The 25103-nt window shown below is 41.1% G+C and overlaps 2 protein-coding genes across 14 annotated transcripts in view; one reads left to right on the forward strand and one right to left on the reverse strand.

Annotated features, from left to right (window-relative positions):
* The window catches only part of ATG13 (autophagy related 13), a 43161-nt gene extending 41116 nt beyond the window's left edge, over positions 1-2045 (reverse strand). For 3 of the 11 annotated variants that reach the window (XM_023550655.2, XM_023550654.2, XM_023550656.2), the window contains exons 1-2: positions 1489-2044; positions 994-1044 (exon numbers count right to left, since the gene is read on the reverse strand). The gene's annotated coding sequence lies outside the window, so the exon portion shown is untranslated. Of the gene's footprint in view, positions 1-993; positions 1110-1488 lie in introns of all 11 variants that reach the window. The other 8 variants (XM_023550652.2, XM_023550651.2, XM_023550653.2 and 5 more) reach the window with 4 other exon arrangements.
* Positions 2046-2216: 171 nt separating this feature from the next.
* On the forward strand, positions 2217-24659 carry HARBI1 (harbinger transposase derived 1). Of its 3 annotated transcripts, none has more exons than XM_064288206.1 (3): positions 2217-2247; positions 2910-3724; positions 17445-24659. In XM_064288206.1, exons 2-3 carry the CDS (start codon positions 3055-3057, stop codon positions 17822-17824), a joined length of 1050 nt encoding a protein of 349 aa, XP_064144276.1. In that variant the 5' UTR covers positions 2217-2247; positions 2910-3054; the 3' UTR covers positions 17825-24659. The 3 variants fall into 3 exon arrangements, with proteins under 3 accessions (XP_064144276.1, XP_064144274.1, XP_064144275.1); XM_064288204.1 differs by lacking the exon at positions 2217-2247 and adding an exon at positions 2254-2789; XM_064288205.1 differs by lacking the exon at positions 2217-2247 and adding an exon at positions 2254-2566.
* The last annotated feature ends 444 nt before the right edge of the window (positions 24660-25103 follow it).

Below are 25103 nucleotides of genomic sequence, written 5' to 3' on the forward strand. Positions count from 1 at the left end.
TAGTAGGACTTGGGTCCTTGAAAGCTCAAAAGTTAATGTGTTTGCTTCTTTTGGCATTTAGGCTACAGACACCCTGCTCTGAGTCATGGAGGTTATACTTTAACTGGGTTTGGGGGAAGAAGGAAAGGACAATGGGAAAAATAAGAGAGCTTTGTCTTGTTTCCACCTCAATACAGTACAGTTCCAGTATGCCTGTACAGTGGAACTCCACTGAGTTCCGTTGATTCTTAGCTCTTAAAACAATATAAGCTGGAGCTAAAGAGATGCAGTTTTTGCTTGAATTTTAATAATCACTACTGGAGGAAAGAAAAATACAAATACACAATAAGAACTTAGGTAAAAGCACAGTAAAGGAAAATCTAGTGGTTTGCAAGTTTTATGAAAATTAAATTTCAAGAGTTACCATAGCCTTCTTAATTTTACATCTAAAGGGGGTACAATTTGAAAACAGTGCATGAGTTAGCTACATGCATCTGTACTGCAGATCACTGTATGTGACAAGTTACTTCAGCACTTATTCATCACCCACTGTGTATTAAAAGTATTGTTGAGTCAGAATTCCATTCCACCAACATTATAAGGTTTCTGCTGAACTGAAAAACAGAGCTGGAAAAAATTTTTTTTTAAATCTTAACGATTTAGTTGAAGCCACAATATTCAGATATGAAAACGACTAACACTCATAAAAGAACACATAAAAACCTGGAAATATAAAGAAAGGGTCTGTTGTTTACCATTTGTATTATTGCACATTGCACACCCAAGGTGTTCGAAAAATTCTACTGACTTAGGCAAAGAGTTTTAAACTAAGTACAACGGCAAAATGTGTACTTTTTGCGCAGGAGGGAGAGAGGCCTGTGGGGGTGCCAGGAGAAGAATACTAAAGGTGAAATGCTAAGCTGAACCGACCAGACTGACTGGGAACCAGCTGACTGGGAAATTGAAAACAGAAATGCGTTAGTGATGAGCCCAAGAAGGTGCTTAGCTACTTACCCAGAGATTTATTTAATGAGAATGGGTCGCAGGTTTCCACAGGTCGTTCCGCTGCCAGTAAGAAGATAGCCGTGAACCTTGGGTCCCTTTTTTCACTAGTCAACAGTCACCCTCACCTACACGCGAAGTACATATTTGGCACTTAACAAATCCTGATTGAATGAAAACCTACCTTACTCATATTAATGCCCAGCCCTGGAGTTATGGCCCCACAAGCTACCTCCAAAAAAGTGCCCTAAGACCTAAATCAGAGAGCTGGGAAAGTAGAGAGGAAAGCTCTGGGGCTCTTTGTAAGACGAAACAATCAAGGGCCAAGGGGCCTACCCTAACCCGACATCCCAAAGAAAACTCAGGGGCTCCGGGAACTGAAGCATGGCTGGTAGGCTTCGGCTTCCACAGGAGGTACTCGACGGGCCGCAGATCCATAGCCTCCCACCCGGGGGCGCTGAAAGTTCTGGGCGGGGCGGGGGGTAGTATTCCCTCTAAAGTTAGTACCTGCGACGCTGCGGCACAGAGAGTGACTCGGGGCTCTCATTACGGAGGCCGGGGCCTGGGGCCAGCCAGCCGCGCCTCCTGGCTGAGGGCTCGGCGCTCTGGGGCTGCAGTGACAGCACCGGTCGCAGAGATACCTCACGCCGCAGGAGGCTCGTGGCTCGTAGGCCCGGGTGTTTCGCTCCCAGAACTATGGGAGTTGGCTCACTCACGTCGACCAGACCTTCTCAGGGCTCCCCTCCCAGCTCAGGCGATCACTTCAGCCTTAAGCCCAGCAGTCCGTCGGCTCCCGGCGCCGCCATCCTCAGTGTTTGTTTTCATCCGCTTCGGTGAAGGCGGGGGGGAGAAAGAAGGCTATGAGGGAAATCTTGCTGCCTAATCTCAGTCGCACTTTCGCTACACACTTGGTTGCCTTATTTAGTCTTTTTTCTCCTGGAAATCCCCATGAAAGTTGATTTTCTATCCATATAATTCTTCCAAGCCAATTTTCACAAGTGTCTCAGGGGAAGAGGAAGGCATAATCGGGGCGTCTTTAAGACAGCAAGGACATTGGGGTAGTGTGTGGAATATGCGACAGCGAACCGCAGATCACCGCGGCAGCGGCAGTGAGGACGCGGCGGGGGGCGGGCACTGACGTAGAGTGGGCGGTGCAGCTGACGAGCGCCGTGGCGGCCTTTGAGCTATCGCGCCGGTTCCGGAGGAGGGTCCAACAGGGCTGGGTGGGTGGGGAAGTGCGGCTGGTTACCAGGCACCCGCGGAGAGGTGGGTGAGCGGCTTCGGCGGACTTTGGCCGGCGCAATTAGACTTTCTGCGACATGTTAGACGTTTTTTAAGGCACCCCAGAAAAGCGGCGGAGTCGCTTCTTTTTTCGCGCCTTTATTTTAACCTATCTGATTTTCCTTCCTAACCCTCAGCCTCACGATTTGAATTTCTTGGGAGTGAAGGGGAAGCCTGTTATAGCACATCTCCGTCCACCAAGTTGGGTCGTGGGCTTTTTTGGCCCCCTTGGTTTGAGAATCCCCCACATCCATCCCGTACTTATGAGGTGGAGGGTTTTGGGTAATGACTGATCCCTGCCCAGGTTAGTTATGACTTAAATTAGCTGCTTTGTAAGCTGTATAGTTAAAAGCAGATCTCTTTTGCCTTGTGGATAATTATACCATCATCCCTATTAAATCTTCTGCTGTTCTCAGTTGAAATGCCAACCATTAAATGAGCCACTGAGATTGAACTCCCATTAACTCTCAAACCAGAGCAAGCCTGTCCCACTGTCATGAGTTAGTGAGAGAAACCCAGAGTTACAGGTACAGCACCTTTTGCTTGAACAGAATGAGAATTTGCGGAAAAAGGGCTGTTGTAGCCTTCGAATCATTTCTTTCGGTTTTTAGTAGGTTTCTAATGTTTTCCTTTTTTAATCTTTACAGAGAGAAGATAATAAATGCCAGAACCATTTAACTGACGATTAGCTGCTGAATCCTGACACTTTTTAAAATACTCTTGCACCAATAACTTCATTGTGAAGAGCTCAGAATAAATAACAGGGAAGGAGTGACGACGTTCGAATACACCATGGCTATACCAATAACAGTGCTTGATTGTGATCTCTTACTGTATGGCCGAGGTCACCGAACATTGGATCGCTTTAAGTTGGATGATGTGACAGATGAGTACTTGATGTCTGTGTATGGGTTCCCACGACAGTTCATTTATTACTTAGTGGAGCTCTTGGGGGCTAGTCTTTCTAGACCTACTCAGCGATCCAGGGCTATTAGCCCAGAGACACAGATCCTCGCAGCATTGGGCTTCTATACCTCAGGTTCCTTCCAGACTCGCATGGGAGATGCTATTGGAATCAGTCAGGCCTCTATGAGTCGTTGTGTTGCCAATGTCACTGAAGCACTGGTGGAAAGGGCCTCGCAGTTCATTCACTTTCCAGCTGATGAAACCTCCATGCAGGCTCTGAAGGATGGATTCTATGGGTTGGCAGGGATGCCAGGGGTGATAGGGGTGGTTGACTGTATCCATGTGGCAATCAAGGCACCAAATGCCGAAGACCTCTCCTATGTGAACCGCAAAGGCCTGCATTCTTTGAACTGCCTGATGGTGTGCGACCTCAGAGGGGCACTAATGACTGTGGAGACGAACTGGCCGGGTAGCCTACAGGACTCTACTGTGCTGCAGCAGTCGTCTCTCTGTAGTCAGTTTGAAGCCGGAATGCACAAAGACAGCTGGCTGCTTGGTAAGTTTATAGGTATAAATGCTTCATTTTGTAGCTAGAGAAAAATTATGTAGCAGAATAGAAAGAAATGCGGGAGCCTGTAGTTGGGGGCTGACTCAACAGTAGCTAACAGCAATAGACCTGAGCCTCAGTCCTGTCACTTTTTATGAGACCTCAGGTAAGTCACTTGTACTCTCTGCACCTGAATTTTTATCATCGGTGAAAATAATGCCAGCAACAGTGATACCTGTTGTGAAGATTAGGAGCCCTGATAGCAGTGGTTAAGAGCTCAGCTGCTATCCAAAAGGTCGGAGGTTTGAGTCCACCAGCCACTCCTTGTAAACCCTATGGGGTAGTTCTGCTCTGTCCTGTAGGGTCACTGTGAGTCAGAATCGAGTCGATGGCACACAACAACAACGACAACATGAAAGTTCACTATGAAGTACTGTACAAATGTATAAATATAAGGTAGCGCTGTTACCATTGGTGACTGCCACTGTGATAACTATGAAAACGATAGTAGGTGGTGCACTTACACGGATATTGTTATAGGAACTCATTTCACAGATCTGCCCGAGTCCCATACAAGTAGATTTTATAGTTGAGTTGGAAAGCCTGGTTTAGCGCTGTGAGTAAGACAAGACTCCATGACCAGAACTCATTCAGTACTGAGCATTGTGATCTGAGATGACGGTATAGCTATGGGGAATACAGTCAGTTAATACAGTTAGTTAGCTGTGATAAAGCCCTTTAGCCTGGCAGCTTAGTTTTTCTTTTTGTTTTTTTAAAACACTAACCTTATGTGAGCAACAGAATAACAAGGATTATCTTGTATACAACATACTGTGTGAGAGATGAAAAGTTACATAAAGGACTGGAAGATCTCTCTTTAAGACCATTAATAGATCTGCACTCACTTGCTCATAGCACGATGTTTAACATGTAGTAGACACTTGGGAAACATTTCTCTTTAGCATTCTTCCTGGCATGTTAAAGAGAAATCTCCCCTATTCCAAATGGGAAGGGATTGCTGTCAGAGTGATTGGTTTAGAACTGCCAGAGTGGTATGTGTAATATCTTGAAACTTAATGATTTTCTTGAGTTGTTGCTTCTATACACCATTATCAGTGCCAAAATATAGGCACTGGCATCTGACTTGCTTTCCTGTTTTGTCTATACCACTTTCAGAACATCAACATTTTTCTGCCTGTTGTATCTTCACTTAAATCCCACCTCGTGCTTACTTGGAAACCCTGGTTAAGAGCTAGGCTGCTAACCAAAATGTTGGCAGTTCGAATCTACCAAGTGCACCTTGAAAACCCTGTGGGGCGGTTCTACTCTGTTGTATAGGGTTTCTGTGAGTCGGAATTGACTCAGTGGCAACCGGTTTGGTTTTTGGTTTTTTGTGCTTACTTTGAACTTTTAAATTCCATTCTCACACAACTCACACAATAAAAAAATAAAGTGTCTAAGACTGGTTACTGTAATCTAGCTACTACTGCAGTTGTGGGTACCAAGCTGGTCTCTTATGTATATCTTCACTTTGTACCCTAACAATAAAGCCAGTTAACACTTACTGAACGCTTAGGATCAGTCAGGTGATGTTGTAAGCATTTTACATGGAATACCTCATTTAATCCTTACAAAAACTTTTTTAACAGTTAAATATTAGTATCGACATTTTTATACACGAGGAAACTGAGGCACAGAAATGTTAAATCACATGCTCGAGATCATTCAGCTATTAAGTGATGGAGCCAAAACTGATCACCGTGCTATGCTTACAGATTAAATGCTGGGCTAGTTTCCTGAACATTTCTCAAAGGGCTGGAGTGCCTCTCAAGAAGCTTCCTCCTCTTGGCTTCTAAGTATCAGTAAGCTGAAGTTGGCATTTGAGTCTCGTTGTGAATTAATATTAGGCCTACGACTGTTTCCATCAAAAGTTGACAATGTTTCATTGCTATTTATATTTAAAGTGAGTGAAAATAAGCATATCCCATCATCTAATGCCTCTTCTTTCAACTTAGACCTTAGTTGAATAGTTTTAGTGTTATTAGACTTGCTTCATTTTTTGTAACCAGATACTTCTTTGAGTTGCAAATACTGGGAAACAAAATTACATACAGTTCAGGAAATGCTGGGAGGTTAATACTTGGATGTGTAGGGGTTTTCGGGATTTATCAAGTAAAAAAAAGCAGAAAAGTACGGTGTTGAGGTAAGTCTAAAAAGAGCATTGTTTTAGTTATTTTGTGTTGCTGTAATAAAAATACCACAAGTGGATGGCTTTAACAAACAAATTTATTCTCTAATAGTTTAGGAGGCTACAAGTCTGAACCTAGGGTACCAGCTCTAGGGGAAGGCTTTCTCTCCCTGTTGGCTCCGGGGCAAGGTCCTGTCTCCTTTCAACATCTGTGGGCCCAGTGTTCCTTGGAGGTCTCCATGTGTCTTGACATCAATTTTCCTCTGGGTCTGGGAGGTTCCAACGCAGGAACCTCTGCTCTCAGCTGTACTTTCTTGGTGGAGTGAGGTCACTCCCCTCTCTGCTTATTTCTCTCTCCTTTTATGTCTTGTAAGATAAAAGGTGACTCAGGGAAGGGTAAGACTTGAGTAAGGATGTGCCTTAAGGAAGAGTGTGACTTGAGTAAGGGTGTGACTTGAGTCATACCTTCTTGTAAGGCTGTGACTCAAGATACACACCACTGTGATCCTGCTTCATTAACATATAGGTTAGGATTTACAGCACATCACAAAATGGAGGATTATTACATCAGATCACAAAATGGAGGATCACCATACACTACTGGGAATCATGGCCTAGCCAAGTTTACACATATTTTGAGGGGATTGGCACAGTACATGGAAACCCTGGTGGCATAGTGGTTAACAGCTATGGCTGTTAACCAGAGGTTGGCGGTTCGAACCCACCAGGTGCTCCTCGGAAACACTGTAGGACAGTTCTACTCTGTCCTGTAGGGTTGCTATGAGTCGAAATCAACTCGACAGCAACAGGTTTTTGTCACAATTCAGTCGGTGACAAGCATTCTCTTAAAATCATTGCTTGACTAGTCATAGAAAGAGTGCTTGAGGACTGGAGTTTCTCTGTATGTCTGTGAGCATATAAGTGAAGTTGTGCCATGTGGGTAGGGCCATAGAATATCAGAGGGTTAGGGCTGATCTTCAGAGAAGCCCAGCAGTCATTTAAGTGGTATCTGAGTTTAGTCTTTGCTCTTTGTAAATTCAGTTTCTCCAGCACTTTATTTCCACAAAACCCCCAGAACAAAATAGTCTGAATCTTTCAAACGATAAATTAAGAATAGTGATAAATCAAGAAATAGATCTCTTTCTTTTTGTCTTGGTATATCCCTCGAAGCAAAATGCATCACCAGCAGCTCTATTGGAGCCACCTGAAAAATTCGGCCAGGGTTCCTGCTTTCACTGTGTGTGCTTAAACAGGCACAGCCTGCTTGCAAGTACAGCCTCAATATGTGCCACCAGTGCTTCATTAGTATGCAAAAGACAGAGGCTTCATCAAATTGGACTAAGCAATCTCCCTTGAATGGATTATCCAAGATGTCTACCCAACAAAAGACACAATGAAATTATTCGTATATACTATTACAAAATCTTCAATTGTGAAAAAAAATAGTACAAGTAGTGTGTGCTCAGTATTGCCCAATAGAAAACATGGTTTATAACCTTATTAAAAAAGAATATATATATCGTTGTTGTTAGGTGCCGTCAAGTAGGTTCCAACTCATAGCGACCCTGTGTATGACAGAACGAAACATTGCCTGGTCCTATGCTGTCCTCACAATCGTTGCTATGTTTGAGCCCATTATTGCAGCCACTGTATCAGTCCATCTCATTGAGGATCTTCCTCTTTTTCGTTGATCCTCTACCTTACCAAGCATGAAGTCCTTCTCCAGGGACTGGTCCCTTCTGATAACATGTCCAAAGTACATGAGATGAAGTCTCACAATCCTCGCTTTTAAGGAACGCTCTGGTTATACTTCTTCCAAGACAGACTTATTAGTTTTTATATATACATACACATGTGTATATATGTATGTATATATGTAATATAACTATGAACTTCGCTTTTAGCAAGTTGTCCTGCTGAACAGGAAGAGGAATTGAAGCACTTACTGATGAGGATCAAAGACCACAACCTTCAGTATGGATTATACCTCAACATAAAGAAAAACTGGACCAATAAGCAACATCAGAGTAAATGGAGAAAAGATTGAAGTTGTCAAGAATTTCATTTTACTTGGATCCACAATCAGTGCCCATGGAAGCAGCAGTTAAGAAATCAAACGACACGTTGCAGTGGACAAATCTGCTTTAAAAGACCTCTTTGAAGTATTAAAAAACAAAGTTGTCACTCTAAGGACTGAGGTGCCTCTGACCCAAGCTGTGGTGTTTTCAGTCGCCTCATATACATGTGAAAGCTGGACTATGAATAAGGAAGATTGAAGAAGAATTGATGCCTTTGAATTATGGTGTTGGTGAAGAATATTGAATATACCACGGACTGCCAAAAGAACAAACAAATCTGTCTCGCAAGAAGTACGGCCAGAATGCTCATTAGATGGCAAGGATAGCGAGATTTCGTCTCACATACTTTTGGGCATGTTATCAGGAGGACCCAGTCCCTAGAGAAGGACAACGTGCTTGGTGAAGTGAAGAGTCAGCAAAGGAGAAGAGAACGCCCAGTGGGATGGATTGATACAGTGGCTGCAGCAATGGACTCAGACATGGAAGTGGTTGTGGAGATGGTGAAGGACTAAGCAGTGTTTCGTTCTGTTGCACATGGAGTCGCATTGAGTGGGAATCAGCTCAATGGCACCTAACAGTAACTAGGGAACAACACCAGATAGCATAATGTGAAATATTTGAGTAAATTGGTATGTAATTTATGGAGAAAATCAGAAAAATGAAAGGTTGATATTGTTGGGAAGACATCATTGAAAGGTGGATCTTGAAATAGGACTTGGTAATTATGACTACTATCATTTCCTGAACAGTATGCTAAGATTTTTATATCCATTGTCTCATTTAATGCTAAATGCAACTCTATGAGGTATTATTATTCCCATTTTTTAGATAAGCAAACTGAGGTTTAAGTTTTTAAAGTCGATCATATGAGGAATTACTCTATTTGGCAAATAATCCTTTTGTTAAGGACTTTGAGGTCATGTAGGAATTACTGATTTTCTTGTTCTCCACACCTCGGTTCCCCAGATTCAGCTGGAATTATGGCTTTACAGGAGTTCGTTGAATTGTTTGTAGGATCTAGTTGATAGTAAGTAGATTTTGAAAAGTCTCTGAAAAAAACTCTGAAAAATTTTTATGTCCTTTTCTGAGTCCCTTCTTTCTAGAAAGAATGGAAGTGGAGAGATGGATATTGCAGCACCATTTACCAAGCGGTTATTACAGCCCGTTTTGGTACTATGCCACGTGCTAGGCACCAAGTATGCTGGGAAAGAGTACCCATGGAAGTTGAAGATGTAGAAATTGATTGACTTAGCACTATCAGTTCTAGCATGTACCCCTTATAAGTCTGCATGAACTGTACAGAAAAACTAGTTTGAAGACCCCTCAACTAGTATAGTGTTCCACAAACTTTCCAGACCAAAAGAGTCATCTGGAGAATTTATTAAAAATGTGTATTTCTGAGCTCCATTCAAACCAAAGGAATGAGACTCTTCAAGGAAGGAGCCTAGACATCCCTTTTTAACAGGTATTCTAAATGATTCATATGATTAGACAAGTTTGGAAAACACTGGTCTCTAGAGGACATATGGACAATGGGATAACGTGGAGGAAGATTGGCAGGAGTATGAGAAAAGATGTTAAAAAAAAAAGAGAGAGAGCAAGAAAGGATGGGTGATTGTATCCAAAGAACACCATTGGATTTGTGGGATAGGGTGGAGGAGAAGCCAATCCTAGGATTAGCTGTGATTCTACCGTGTTTATTTAGCATAGTTTCATCTAGGCTGTCACCCTTCCTATCCTCAATCACATCTGTCCCTTTAGACTCATTACCTAATTCCCATTCTCCAGACGTACCTGTTCCTACAGACAGTCCAGCCTGAGTCCTTACTGCTTCAGCTCTTGGCCTAGTCCTGTTGAGCAGCTATGGGTGAGATCTGCCAGAATGTCTTCTGGATGACTGATCATGTAAGCAATTGTAATCTGTTCAGCAATTCTGATCCTAATCCCCTCCTGAGTGTTTGTCTTCCACAGGTGCTTTGATTATAACCGGTTAATGTCTATAGAACATTTTATGAAAGGTCTACCTTAACTATCTTGTTCTGTATATCTCTCCATTTAAGGTCCATACCATTCTTAGAGAAACTTTAACCAACATCATTTATATCTCTCTGTTTTGTCATTCATCTTAAATGCTTATCTTATTCTCTTTTACAGCATGGTACCATTGTTTTAGTGACTCTGAGTCTGATATCAACATTTACTGACTAGCTCCTTCCTGTGCCTGAAGGGATGGGTGATGAATCTTTTGGTCTTGTCCTTTGTAAAATGAGTTTATTAATATCTAACCATGTAAAGTTGGTATGAGGATAGTAAGAGATAATATTTTTAAAGCATCTACCTGGACAATGAATAAGGAAGACTAGAGAAGAATTGATGCCTTTGAATTATGGTGCTGGCAAAGAATATTGAATATACCATGGACTGCCAAAAGAATGAACAAATCTGTCTTGGAAGAGGTACAGCCAGAATGCTCCTTAGAAGCAAGGATGGTGAGACTTCATCTCACATACTTTGGACATATTATCAGGAGGGACCGGTCCCTGGAGAAGGACATCATGCTTGGTAAAGTAGAAGGTCAGCAAAAAAGAGGAAGACCCTCAAGGAACTGGACTGACACAGTGGCTGCAACAGTAGGCTCAAGCATAACAACAATTATGAGGATGGTGCATGACTGGATAGTGTTGAGCTCTGTTGTACATAGGGTTGCTATGAGTCTGACCCAACTTGATGGCACCTAACAACAACAGCATAGTGTCTGCTGCATAGTAGGTGTTCAATAAATTTAGACATTATTTTTCCATTGTTATTTACAGTGTGGGAGTCAGTAGAGTTTTGGATCCATACCCATGCTTCTAGTCCTCTAAGTGAAGGAAAAAAAAAAAAAAAAGGAAAGTCTGAGAACATAAAATAACAGTTAGTTTATAGAATTTATTCTGAGGCGTTCAGAGCTTTACATATATCTGAAAAGTATTTACAACATGAAGATTGTGAAATAGGGGAGGAAGATGTTATTAGCACTATTTTATGTTGGAAGGTCAGAGCTACATTGATGTTGAAACCCTCAAGATCACTCAGTAAGCCAGTGGTGAAGCCAGTCTCAACGATGGACTCTAGGACTGGAATGGTATCTGTACCAACTCACTATATCAGTTTTGGTGCTCAGGCAGAACGTGGACTGATGAAAAACCGAGAGTAGGGAAAAGTGGGGGAGCCATGAGGATGTTTAGTTCAGTAAATAAAACATCAGTTTCTCGAAATTCTGTAATTAGAAGAGGTGGGTGTGATTTGAAAGAGTAAGTTGTCCATAGGGGGAAAAGGTCAGCTAGATATAAAATTTGAAAATTTTGTCTACAGTGATTTTTAGATATTTAAAGTTAATCCACTTAGAAATATAAGCTCCTAAAAGAAAAGAGTCCACTATGTTTAGAATAGTGCCTAGAACACTCGAAACATTCTGTAACTATTTACCAAAATAGATGATGGATCAGAAGCACAGCAATTGTGTAAGTTGGTACTCCTAGGGCCTATTTGTCTCAGATTGCTAAAAGGTTATGGTTCTGTGTGAGACATTTCATCTGCCAGGCGTAGTAAATCATAACAATTAAACATTATAGAAACATTGTACTGCTGTATTAGGACATTGCACCCCAGTTTTTTTGTGTGTGTGTGTTCTGTTTTTTTCTAGCACTTCCCAGGATAATTTTGTTTGTTAGTTTGTTTTATTGGGCTTTAAGTGAAAGTTTACAAATCAAGTCAGACTCTCATACAAAAATTTATAAATGCCTTGCTATGTACTCCTAATTGCTATCCCCCTAATGAGACAGCATCATTACTTTACACTAATGAGACAGCACACTCCTTCCCTCCTCTATTCCCGGGATAATTTGATAAGGAAGTTACTTAAGGGAAATGCCTTGTGTGTATTATTTAATTGACTTCTGGTTTAATTTCCTTATTACTCACTACTACTATCTGCATCATTGTATTTAAGCTCTCCTTGTTAATGTGGGATTCCATCAGTTCCTCTGTTAAAGACAACTAGTGAGGGTAATATTTAGAAAGGCAGAACGCCTGAGTTCTGATATCTGCCACAAATGCTAGGACTTTTATCTCATTCTTGTTAGCACAAGGAGGATAAATGATTATTGTCTGTGAAGTATTCTGAAGGCCTTACATAGTATTTTCAGACCTGAAATTTTAATGGTAATGTTAGAAATTTTCCCCACAAGTGTTTTGAGATCTCCTGGCAGAGTTCTCGTTTTCTCTTACTCTTGCTCCTTAGAAATTTTGAAGATTGGCTTGCTATCTGATAGTTTTTACTAAGCCTTTTATTAAAGAGCAATATCTCTGAGTTGGGAAAATCCAGGAATTTTTTTTCCCCCAGTATCTTTACCTCCTCCTTACATTTTTTCAGACTTGGCTTTCTTCAGCTATTAGTTTTTATCTTTACTGATTTTAACCAAGAATATTCCTAGCCAAGACTCGTTATCTTTTTGCTTGTAACACTGCCATACTTTCTTTTTTTTTGAATAATTTTTATTGTGCTTTAAGTGAAAGTTTACAAATCAAGTCAGTCTGTCACATATAAGCTTATATACACCTTACTACATACTCGCATTTACTCTCCCCGTAATGAGTCAGCCCGCTCCCTCCTTCCAGTCTGTCCTTTTGTGACGATTTTGCCAGTTTCTAACCCTCTCTACCCTCCTATCTCCCCTCCAGACAGGAGATGCCAACACAGTCTCAAGTGTCCACCTGATACAAGTAGCTCACTCTTCATCAGCATCTCTCTCCTACCCATTGTCCAGTCCCTTCCATGTCTGATGAGTTGTCTTCGGGAATGGTTCCTGTCCGGGGCCAACAGAAGGTTTGGGAACCATGACCGCCGGGATTCTTCTAGTCTCAGTCAGACCATTAAGTCTGGTCTTTTTATGAAAATTTGGGGTCTGCATCCCACTGATCTCCTGCTCCCTCAGGGGTTCTCTGTTGTGCTCCCTGTCAGGGCAGTCATCGGTTGTGGCCGGGCACCATCTAGTTCTTCTGGTCTCAGAATGATGTAAGTCTGTAGTTCATGTGGCCCTTTCTGTCTCTTGGGCTCATAGTTATTATGTGACTTTGGTGTTTTTCATTCTCCTTTGATCCAGGTGAGTTGAGACCAATTGATGCATCTTAGTTGGCCGCTTGTTAGCATTTAAGTCCCTAGACGCCACATTTCAAAATGGAATGCAGAATGTTTTCATAATAGAATTTATTTTGCCAATTGACTTAGAAGTGTCCTTAAGCCATAGTCCCAAAACCCCCACCCTTACTCCGCTGACCTTCGAAGCATTCAGTTTAGCCCGGAAACTTCTTTGCTTTTGGTCCAGTCCAGTTGAGCTGACCTTCCCTGTATTGAATATTGTCCTTCCCTTCACCTGAAGTAGTTCTTATCTACTAACTAATCAGTAAATAACCTTCTCCCACCCTTCCTCCCTCCCCCTTCTCGTAACCACAAAAGTATGTGTTCTTCTCAGTTTATACTATTTCTCAAGATCTTATAATAGTGGTCTTATACAATATTTGTCCTTTTGCCTCTGACTAATTTCACTCAGCATAATCCCTTCCAGGTTCCTCCATGTCATGAAATGTTTCACAGATTCGTCACTGTTCTTTACCGATGCTTAGTATTCCACTGTGTGAATATACCGTAATTTATTTAACCATTCATCTGTTGATGGACACCTTGGTTGCTTCCAGCTTTTTGCTATTGTAAAGAGTGCTGCAATAAACATGGGTGTGCATATATCTGTTCGTGTAAAGGCTCTTATTTCTCTAGGGTATATTCCGAGGAGTGGGATTTCTGGGTTGTATGGTAGTTCTATTTCTAACTTTTTAAGAAAACGCCGGGTAGATTTCCAAAGTGATTGTACCATTTTACATTCCTACCAGCAGTGTATGAGTTCCAGTCTCTCCGCAGCCTCTCCAACATTTATTATTTTGTGTTTTTTAGATTAATGCCAGCCTTGTTGGAGTGAGATGGAATCTCATCGTAGTTTTAATTTGCATTTCTCTACTGGCTAATGATCAAGAGCATTTTCTCATGTATCTGTTAGCTGCCTGAATATCTTCTTTAGTGAAGTGCGTGTTCATATCCTTTGCCCACTTTTTCATTGGGTTGTTTCTCTTTTTGTGGTTGAGTTTTAACAGAATCGTATAGATTTTAGAGATCAGGCGCTGGTTGGAGATGTCATAGCTGAAAATTTTTTCCCAATCTGTAGGTGGTCTTTTTACTCTTTTGGTGAATTTTTTTTTAGATGAGCATAGGTGTTTGATTTTTAGGAGCTCCCAGTTATCGGGTTTCTCTTCATCATTTTTGGTAATGTTTTGTATTCTGTTCATGCCTTGTATTAGGGCTCCTAAGGTTGTCCCTATTTTTTCTTCCATGATCTTTATCGTTTTAGTCTTTATGTTTAGGTCTTTGATCCACTTGGAGTTAGTTTTTGTGCATGGTGTGAGGTATGGGTCCTGTTTCATTTTTTTGCAAATGGATATCCAGTTATGCCAGCACCATTTGTTAAAAAGACTATCTTTTCCCCAATTAACTGACACTGGGCCTTTGTCAAATATCAGCTGCTCATATGTGGATGGATTTATATCTGGGTTCTCAATTCTGTTCCATTGGTCTATGTGCCTGTTGTTGTACCAGTACCAGGCTGTTTTGACTACTGTGGCTGTATAATAGGTTCTAAAATCAGGTAGAGTGAGGCCTCCCACTTTCTTCTTCTTTTTCAGTAATGCTTTACTTATCCGGGGCTTCGTTCCCTTCCATATGAAGTTGGTGATTTGTTTCTCCATCAGATTAAAAAATGTCATTGGAATTTGGATCGGAAGTGCATTGTATGTATAGATGGCTTTTGGTAGAATAGGCATTTTTACTCTGTTAAGTCTTCCTATCCATGAGCAAGGTATGTTTTTCCACTTATGTAGGTCCCTTTTAGTATCCTGCACTAGTACTTTGTAGTTTTCTTTGTATAGGTCTTTTACATCTTTGGTAAGATTTCTTCCTAAGTATTTTATCTTCTTGGGGGCTACTGTGAATGGTATTGATTTGGTGATTTTCTCTTTGATGTTCTTTTTGTTGATGTAGAGAAATCCAAGCGATCTTTGTATGTTTATCTTATAACCTGAGACTCTGCCAAACTCTTCTATTAGTTTCAGTAGTTTTCTGGAGGATTCCTTTGGGTTTTCTGTGTATGACATCATGTCATCTGCAAACAGAGATAATTTTACTTCCTCCTTGCCAATCTGGATGCCCTTTATTTCTTTGTGTAGCCTAATTGCTCTGGCTAGGACCTCTAGGGCAATGTTGAATAAGAGTGGTGATAAAGGGCATCCTTGTCTGGTTCCCATTCTCAAGGGGAAATGCTTTCAGGCTGTCACCATTTAGGGTGATGTTGGCTGTTGGCTTTGTGTAGATGCCCTTTATTATGTTGAGGAATTTTCCTTCCAGGGTTTTTATTTTGTTGGGGGTTTTTGGTTACCTTTTCAATGTCTCTTTTTGTTATGGGTCTATTTAGTTGTTCTACTTCTGATTGTGTCAGTTTAGGTAAGTGGTGTTTTTCTAGGAATTCATCCATTTCTTCTAGGTTTGCAAATTTGTTAGAGTACAATTTTTCGTAATAATCTGATATGATTCTTTTAATTTCAGTTGGGTCTGTTGTGATATGGCCCATCTTGTTTCTTATTCAGGTTATTTGTTTCCTTTCCTGTGTTTCTTTAGTCAGTCTGGCCAATGGTTTATCAATTATGTTAATTTTTTCAAAGAAGCAGCTTTTGGCTTTGTTAATTCTTTCAATTGTTTTTCTGTTCTCTAACTCATTTAGTTCAGCTCTAATTTTTATTATTTGTTTTCTTCTAGTGCCTGATGGATTCTTTTGTTGCTCGCTTTCTATTTGTTCAAGTTGTAGGGACAGTTCTCTGTTTTTGGCTCCTTCTTCTTTCTATATGTGTGCATTTAGCAATATAAATTGATCTCTGAGCGCTGCTTTTGCTGTGCCCCAGAGGTTTTGATAGGAAGTGTTTTCATTCTCGTTGCATTCTATGAATTTCTTTATTCCCTCCTTAATGTCTTGTAAAACCCAGTCTTTTTTGAGCAGGGTATTGTTCAGTTTTCAAGTATTTGATTTCTTTTCCCTGATTTTTCTGTTACTGCTTTCTACTTTTATGGCCTTGTGGTCTGAGAAGATGCTTTGTAATATTTTGATGTTTTGGATTCTGCAAAGGTTTGTTTTATGGCCTAATACGTGATCTAGAGAATGTTCCATGTGCACTAGAAAAAAAAGTATACTTTGCAGCTGTTGGCTGGAGGCATAGTTTCTTTTTACCACAGCATTTTCCTCTTGGTTTCCTCATGTATCTTGGTTCCATGTTTAGTTTTTGTGGGTTAAAGAATTTAACTTTACCCAAAGGATTTGGTCTTTGTCTTTGGTTCCTAAGAGATAACTTTAAAACCTTGGAATGGGCCCCAGATCATACCTGAAGGTTTGTGCTAATGAGGTGCCTCTTGCGTGGGGGCTGGGCAGACCAGAAAGACCCACCTTGTGTTTTCAGCAAACTTTAGGGGGCATGATTCAATCATGTGTAATGTATAATGAGCCCCAAATAAAGGATATGGACAAGGACGCTCCATGGGCTTCCTGGTTAGTAAAAGACTTTGATGCATTGGAAGGGTATCCGCATGTTCCTTGTTAGGACTTGGAAGCTCCACCTTGGGAACCCTCCCAGACTTCTCCCCATGTGTCTCTTCATTTTTATCCTTTATTTTTTTATGCTATAATAAAACTGTAATAGTTAGCATAGTGGTTATCATGAGTTCTATGAGTTGTTCTAGTGGATTATTGAACCTAACGTAGTAGTGGAAGTCAGCAGGGCAGAAGTAAGGGAGCCTGGGGATCAGTGAGCTTATGGCTACCATCCTGAGAGAAAGGGACCCCCAAATTTGTAGCCAGCAGGTAGGATTTTTATCTCATTGTTCTTAGCACTGGGAGAATAAATGATTACTGTCTATGAAGTACATAGTACCTTCAGACCTGAAATTTTAATGGTAAAGTTTTAAATTTTCCCAAAGAATTTAGTCTTTGTCCTTGGTTCCTAAGAGATAAGGGAACCCACAAACTTGTGGCTGGTGTTTGAAGTCTTGGGCAGACTTGGCAGTCTGGAGGATGGTGCCCTTTACCTTGTGAGGTCTGATCTAGCTTCTGGTGGTTAGGGTCAGAGAAAGAAGCGCTGCATGTGCAGTCAAATTGGAACGGCATTAAATTGAAAAGATTTCATTGATTTGATTTCCACACAGTTTTGGTGGCAGAGAATTAAGGTTACAATTGATCATTACATTTCCTGTCCCCTCACGGTATATGTTCCTGGATTTCCCCTACTTTGTATCCCACTTATAATCATTTGTGACCTCTTTGGGCCTTCCCCACAGGTGACAGTTCCTTCTTTCTCCGTACCTGGCTCATGACCCCACTTCACATTCCTGAAACTCCAACCGAGCATCGCTATAATATGGTCCATGCTGCTACTCACAGTGTGATTAAGAAGACTTTCCAAACCCTCAACTCCCGATTCCGCTGCCTGGATGGATCCAAGGGAGCACTGCAGTACTCACCTGAGAAGTCCAGCCACATCATCTTGGCTTGTTGTGTACTCCACAACATCTCCCTGGAGCATGGGCTGGATGTTTGTTCCTCCCCAGTGACAGGACTCGTGGAACAGCCCCCTGAGGAAGAGTATGAGCACATGGAGTCCCTGGACTTCGAGGCCGACCGGATCCGCCAGGAGCTGATGCTCACTCATTTTAGCTAAGGTGGAAGATGGGGAGGAGGACGACTTTCCAGAAGTTGTGACAAACTGTTCCCCTCACCACCACCTACACGGCTGCATCATTTAGCATGACTGAGTGTGGGGACACTTGTCATAAACTGACATTTAATCTGTGTTTTAGGAGGGTTTGGGCTATGCCAGAATATCTTGATTTATTTGCAAATTTATTGACTAAAGCAAGACTACAGTTCAGCACTATCCGATGAACTCCAGGGTGTGCATCACTCATTTGAAAGCTCACTAGTTGCAGACATTTATGGTTGTGCCTGCAAAATCGGGAACACAGCATGTATACAGCTAAAATATTTTTGTTGTTGTTGTTTTAATGATCTGGAGATTTCAAATGAAAACAATACATGTTTGTCTTAAATTATGTGGATGGTATTTTAGTTTTTGTACTTTGCTGCCTGTATAGGCATAATATGAGGCAAATGTGAAGAGTAAATTTAAATTGGGGAGTGGTCTTCTGACCTAAGTAAACAGCTAGTAATCTAAGTTTGGAGTTTTGTGTTTTTAAGACAATGTTAGGGATAGTCTAAAACCTTCATCTTTGACTTGTCTGCAGTAATTGGACTGTGACTTGGACCTCGGTCCTAGGGAGAATGTCTGGACTCCAGTCTCCTATTTGCAACCCCGAGTAGGAGCTAGAGACTAACTGAGTTCAAAAACCCAATCAGCTCAAGAAAGACAATTCAAATATAGATAAAATAGCAAGCTTTACAAGGAATCCAAAGGCCCTGATAGATTGATGGGCAAATTAGGCTCACACAGGTTTGGACAATTCGCCTCTGAATAGATAACATTGCTGATGACCTTGATGTTAGAACGCCTGTTTAGCCATTCTATTTTGAAATTCCTAGTATAGTATAGTATAGGAAGAAGATTTAGGGAATGAAGAAGGTGTGTGAAAGAGATAAAAGGAATATAAATGAATTCTGGAGTTAGACCTACTTGGATATCTTGTGTACAAAGTGATGGACAGAATTTCCCAGGAAAGAAATAATCCCCTACCAAGTCTTATTCTAAAATTAGACTGACATAAAAAAAAAAAAAAAAAAAAAAAAACTTGATTGAAATAATGCAAGTGTGAATTAGGTTCACACATTGGTGCCTTTGCTGGATTTAAAAAGAGACTTTCCTGAGGATTGTCTTGTTCCCAGTTTCACAGCCACGTCACCATGTGATACCTCTAACCTGTCCTCTTGGATCGTTTCCTCCCTGCCACTGGCAGTGTTAATCTGGTGATTTTCAAAGTAAAGAAATGAACAGCTGATGACAGAAGAAATTGGAAATAAATTGAGGATGACTCATCCTCCAAATTAAAAACAATTATGGATTATTATCTGCTGTTTATTTCCACTCCAAATGCTATTTTCCATCATCATCCTACTCTTAAACAGTGGGTCCATTTGGCAGGGGGTTGAGTCTAATATGTACAGTGATGTCACTGAGGTGGGAGTGGACAAATAAGTGACTGGAAACTTTATTCATTGTGCTGTAGAGATGCCCTGTTAGATTTTTTTCCTTTGTGAAGTTTAGCTTGTGTCCCAACCTTCCTTTGTCTCCCTCATAAGGCAATGTCTCAACTCTCACAGTCTTTCCTTTTTAAGCTTCCCGAGGTGGGTATTTCCCCCTAAAAGTTGTGGTTTTATTATTTATATTGACTCAGGAATACGTGCTGTCTACGTACTGTAAGTGGCAAGGTGGGATGTGATCATGGAAAGTGCCTAGCATTTTAGCCTTAAATAACCATTCTTAAGCAAAATTGCGATTTTTCACAACCTAACTCACTACATGGTGACATGCCTGCGTGGGAGGAAGAGTCTTGGAGAGCTTTCAGAAGCAATTTCAAGTCTATTACTTGTACGCTGAAGATATTTCCAAGTGCTGAACTAACTGAACACTGGCTGGCAGTGTTTTTCCCTGGGAGAATTTTATTTTCTAGTAATTCTACAGAGTAACTGTCCAAATCTATAACTTTAATATCCTTTTGACTTGGATTTTTACAGGCCCTCATTTTTCAGTTTATACTTTTCCCAAAGTGATATAGGGAAGGACGAAGGCCTTTGCTGATAGGGGCTTGTTATACAATTGCCTGAGAAGGCTTCTCTGCTTGAGGCCCTCAGTGTGGATTTATAGCCTCTTCCTGGTATGGTTTTGGGAAAGTGGCGATAATTTTGCCTTTCTTATATAAGCCTAACATTCCCATAGGTGACTCCATCTGGCCAGCATAGGAGCTTTCCAGATTTGCCGTTTGTTGATGTTAGGTGCTATTGAGTCAGCTCTGACTTGTAACGACCTTATGTACAACAGAATGAATCACTGGCCCATCCTATGCCATCCTCGCAATAGTAGCTATGTGTCTTAGTCATCTAGTGCATGGCTTTAACAAAGAGAAATTTATTCTCTCACTATCTAGTAGGCTACAAGTCCAAATTCATGGTGTCAGCTCCAGGGGTAGGCTTTTTCTCTTTGTCGGCTCTGGAGGAAGGTCTTTGTGATGTATCAGTCTTTCCTTGGTCTGGGAACATCTCAGCACAGGGACTTCAGGCCCAAAGGACACACTCTGCTCCTGGGGCTGTTTTCTTGGTGGTATGAGGTTCCCAACTCTCTGCTTGGTTCCCTTTCCTTTCTATCTTTTGAGAGCTAAAAGGTGCTGCAGGCCACACCCAGGGAAATTCCCTTTACATTGATCAGGATGTGTCCTGGGTAAGGGTGGTGTCAGAATCTCACCCTAATCCTCCCAACATAAAATTACAATGACAAAATGGAGGATAACCACACATTACTGGGAGTCATGGCCTAACCAAGTTGATACACACATTTTTGGGGGGACATAATTCAATCCATGACAGTATGTTTGAAACCATTGTTGCAGCCACTCTTGTCAGTCCATCTCCTTGAGGATCTCCCTCCTTTTCGCTGGTCCTGTGCTAAGCATGATGTCTTTTTCCAGCATTTGGTCCCTCCTGATGACATGCCTTTTACATAGAGCGCTGTCTTTTTTAGAAGAGCTGATTTCTTTGTCACTCTAGATTCTTAAAGTGTTCATAGATTTCAATCCATTAATAAATTCCACGGGTGAATTTATCCTATATAAATATTTACAAAGAAGGAAGAGCCTCCTATCACTCTGCTGCCAGTGATTTCCTGCTGTTCTGGAATCTCTCCCCTTCCCAGTGTTGCTCCTACATGGCTACACTGCTTCCACTTTTACCATTCCAGCCCGAAGTATATGCACTACCCCACAGTGCGATGAGACCAGGCTACAAAGGACCAGAATATAATTGTAATAGCAAAATCAAAAATTGGCTCATCATTTTGGCTGCTCTTAAAGCCAAGGCCTAACCCTCTTCCTGAACTTCCTAATAAGATGACACATGATACCATGGACTGCCAGAAGAGCAACAAATCTGTCTTGGAAGAGGCACAGACAGAATGTTCCTTAGAAGCGAGGATGGCAAGACTTCATCTAACGTGCTTTGGACACGTTATCAGGAGGGACCAATCCCTGGAGAAGGACATCATGCTTGGTAAAGTAGAAGGTCAACAAAACAGGCAGACCCTCGAAAAGATGGATTGACAGAGTGGCTGCAACAATGGGCCCACACAGTAAAAATTGTGAGGGTGATGCACGATCAGGCAGTGTTTCATTCTGTTGTACACAGAGTCACTGTGAGTAGCAACCAACTCGATGGGCACCTAACCATAACAGCTACAGAGTTATTTCACCCTAGGTTCAGCCTTATTGCTACCACCCAGAATGCAGTAGAGCAAGTTTCCAAATCCCAGAGTCAAGGTTGGGAGCAGAGTCTCCTCCCTTTCCCTCCCTCTCTCCCCCAGGCAATTCCTCTAGGCTAACATGCCCAATCCTCTTCCTTGTTTAAAAAAAAAAACAGTTGCCCTTGAGTCGATTCTGATGCACAGCAAACCTATAGGACAGATAAAACTGCCCTGTAGGGTTTCTAAGGGGCATCTGGTGGATTGGAACTGTTGACCTTTTGTTAGCAGCTGAACTCTTAACTACAGCCCTACCAGGGTTGCTTTGCTGGTTTAGTCTTTCCAAATTCTTTCCATGTGATGGACAATGGCAAGGTCCATTCTTAGGTTGACCAATTATCCCAGTTTTCCCAGAACTGTCACAGTTGCTCTGAGTCAGAATTAACTCCACAGTAGTGTTTTTTGTTTGTTTTTTGGGGGGCAGTGGGGAGGCAGAGGAGGGTGTCACAGTTTTAGCATTGAAAGACCCATGTCCTGGGAAACACTTCAGTCTTGGGCAAACAGGACATTTGGTTACCCTACTTCAGAGAATGCACTATGCTACCTTTAAAGTTATGACTCCACCTGGAGAATGCTATACAATGAACAATCAATACAATAATGACTTATTGAGTATTAACACCAATATTTAGGGCATCAGTGGTACAACCCAGGATGATCTTTACCTCTACCCACTTGGTTTCTTTTTTAAAGTTCTTCCTCCAGTGTGAGGAGTATCCTGTAGGTTTGGGGGTTTCAACTCCTTTTCTCTTATGGACAATATTTCCATCCACACAGACATCTCCATAAGAACAAAACAGTCGGTTGTTGTCACATGGAAGCTTAAATCCACACTTCAAAAGAAACAGTTCTCTAAAGAAAATGTATCTCTAGGAATGCGATTCTGCCTGCAGAATAAGCCGTATTTTCCATGATCTCACAGAACAGTATAGCTCCATAGCTGTCTCAGTTTCTCAAATATCTCCATTTTCAGATGGTCATTTTAGATTTATATTTGCATAACTTTCAGGTGATTTTCCCAAAATAAAAGTCTCTGGCTTTTAAAAAGCAAAAACTTATCATAAACTTGAAATTACAGTTTCTTAGCTTTTATTACTGCAATAAAGGTTCCAAAATAATGTAGTAATTTAGGTCAAATTTGAATCAGGGGTGTAGCTCTAGACATTATGCCCCACAAACCTTTCTAAAAAAGGAAGCTTATCTATAGCATGTATTCTAGGAATTCTGGGAAGACTGCAAAGAAAGGTCTCTTTGCCAGCTCCTCATTTGGCTCCAGAAATGTGGCAGAGACTGCTTGTTTAGCTGTCACTTAGTATCCATGTGCCTTCCACCTTCGGTGGGTAAATGGCTGCCTGGGATAAAGACTACTTCCCAGCTTGCCTTTCATCTAGGTATGGCTATGTAACTAAATCCTGGTGAGTAGATATAAGTGGAAGTGCCTGTGTTACTTTCAAGATGTGTGGTTATGGCTAGGAGACGTGCTTTTCCTTCTGAGCTTCCTGCTTTTTGGAATGTGGTCATGATGGCTGGAGCTTGAGTAGACATCTGGGATCTGAGGTGAAAGCCACTTTTAGCCACTAATAGCAAAGCAATAAGATAAGAAGGAGCCTCGTATCTGACACTGAGACACCATACTTACCCTGGGGTGTGCATCTCTGAATTTCTTTTATACGACAAAGAAATAAACCTCTACCTCCCTTGTTGTTAGTTGCTGTCAAATGGATTCCAGCTCAGGGCACCCATGTGTGCAGTGCAGAACTGCTCCACAGGGTTTTCAAGGCTCTGTCCTGTAGAAAGTAGATTTCTAGGCCAATTTTCCAAGGCCCCTCTAAATAGGTTTGAATTGCCAATTTTTTGGCTAGTAATCAAGTGCTTAACTCTTTGTGACACCCAGGAATTCCCTGCCTTCCTTGATTACTCTTATTATTTGTTTATGTGCAAAAAAGACTAATAATAAATAATAGGGTTATAGCTGCCTCTTTCTAAGTGCAGCAATACCTCTTACACAGAAAAAGGAAATAACACAAATGTTCAGCAATGGGGAGCATGATCAGTGTATCCCCTCAGTGGACTATTGTGCAACAGTTAAAGAAAAAACTAATAAGTTTTAATAGGGGAGATGATATAATGAAAAATTATAATGTAATTGTATCTCTCCTTGAATTAAACTTCTAAAAATTATATATGGATATTTCCAAGCACTTCATGGGAACATGAACAAATTAAAATTATACATTTTGGAGGCAGACTTTTAAGTTGTTGTTTTTTAAGACTTTCATTAATGCTGCTATACTGTTTACTCATTTTAAAAGTCCTCTAAAACAGTGGTAGACAACCAAAGCCCAGTGTCTTGTCCTTATGTATGGCATGTTATGGTTGCTGGTCTCATGTCTATGTGTTATTTTTATGGGTTGTCCCTAAGTATTTTCACAGACTAAAAGAAGAAAGTACAGAAAGTAACAATAAATTGTGAATAAAATTAATGCTGTAAGGATGTGTTCTTTCACTTTAATTAAATTATAAATTATTCAAGGACTGGGACTATCTTATTTTCTTTTTATGCCCTTCCAAGTCTCCTCACTCCTTAGGAGGAGGTAGGGTACTCTGTATTACTGTTCACACTTGGTAATCCATATTTGTAGTGATCCATGTGTTTTACTGAGTTGTACTTAGGATGCACATATAAATCCCTACTTGTGCTGAGCATATTTGGGTACTAAGAGACTTCAGAAACAGGCCATTGTTGTGCATGAAAATGTGAACATACTTTATCATCTGATCCCAGAGACTTTTGATCATTATGTAAGAACCACACCTGTGGTTTTATGGTCCCTGTGCTAAAAAAAACCCCAACCTATGGATTCCAACCCTTTGCCCTCGAGCGGATTCCAACTCATAGGGACCCTATAGGACGGAGTAGAACTGCCCCATAGAGTTTCCAAGGAGCGGCTGGTGGATTCGAACTCCTTAGCAGTCGAGCTCTTAACTACTACGCCACCAGGTGCCAGGTAAATCAGTATCTAGACATGTCGAAGAAAATAAAATGCGGTCCATGGATTGGCTTTCCCCTGATTTAAGGTCAGATGACACACCCGTGGGTTTTCTCAGCTTCTTGCTACGTTTGTGGGACTTTAAGGGCTTTTGTATTTACTTTGTTTCTATCTGGATTCGCATTCTCTTCCTCTCGCCATAAATACATACATATTTTTGGTGAATGTATTACTGGAAAGCCATGTAATCACATAATGTTAGAGCTGGAGAAGATTTCAGGGATCATTCATCTCACTGTTTTGTGAGAAAACTAACGATCAAAAGAGGTGATTTGCTCAATTGGGATAAATATTTTTCTAAGTTCATAAGGTAGTCGAACTGTATAGCTAAACTACAATTAGACTACAAGTGTTACTGCACCATGATTTGATTTTCAACACTCTCAAGAAAAACTCCAGGTGTCTACACAACCTAAACAGCCGGCAACCGA

The sequence above is a fragment of the Loxodonta africana genome, chromosome 7, assembly GCF_030014295.1.
Source record: "Loxodonta africana isolate mLoxAfr1 chromosome 7, mLoxAfr1.hap2, whole genome shotgun sequence".
Lineage (NCBI taxonomy): Eukaryota > Metazoa > Chordata > Mammalia > Proboscidea > Elephantidae > Loxodonta > Loxodonta africana.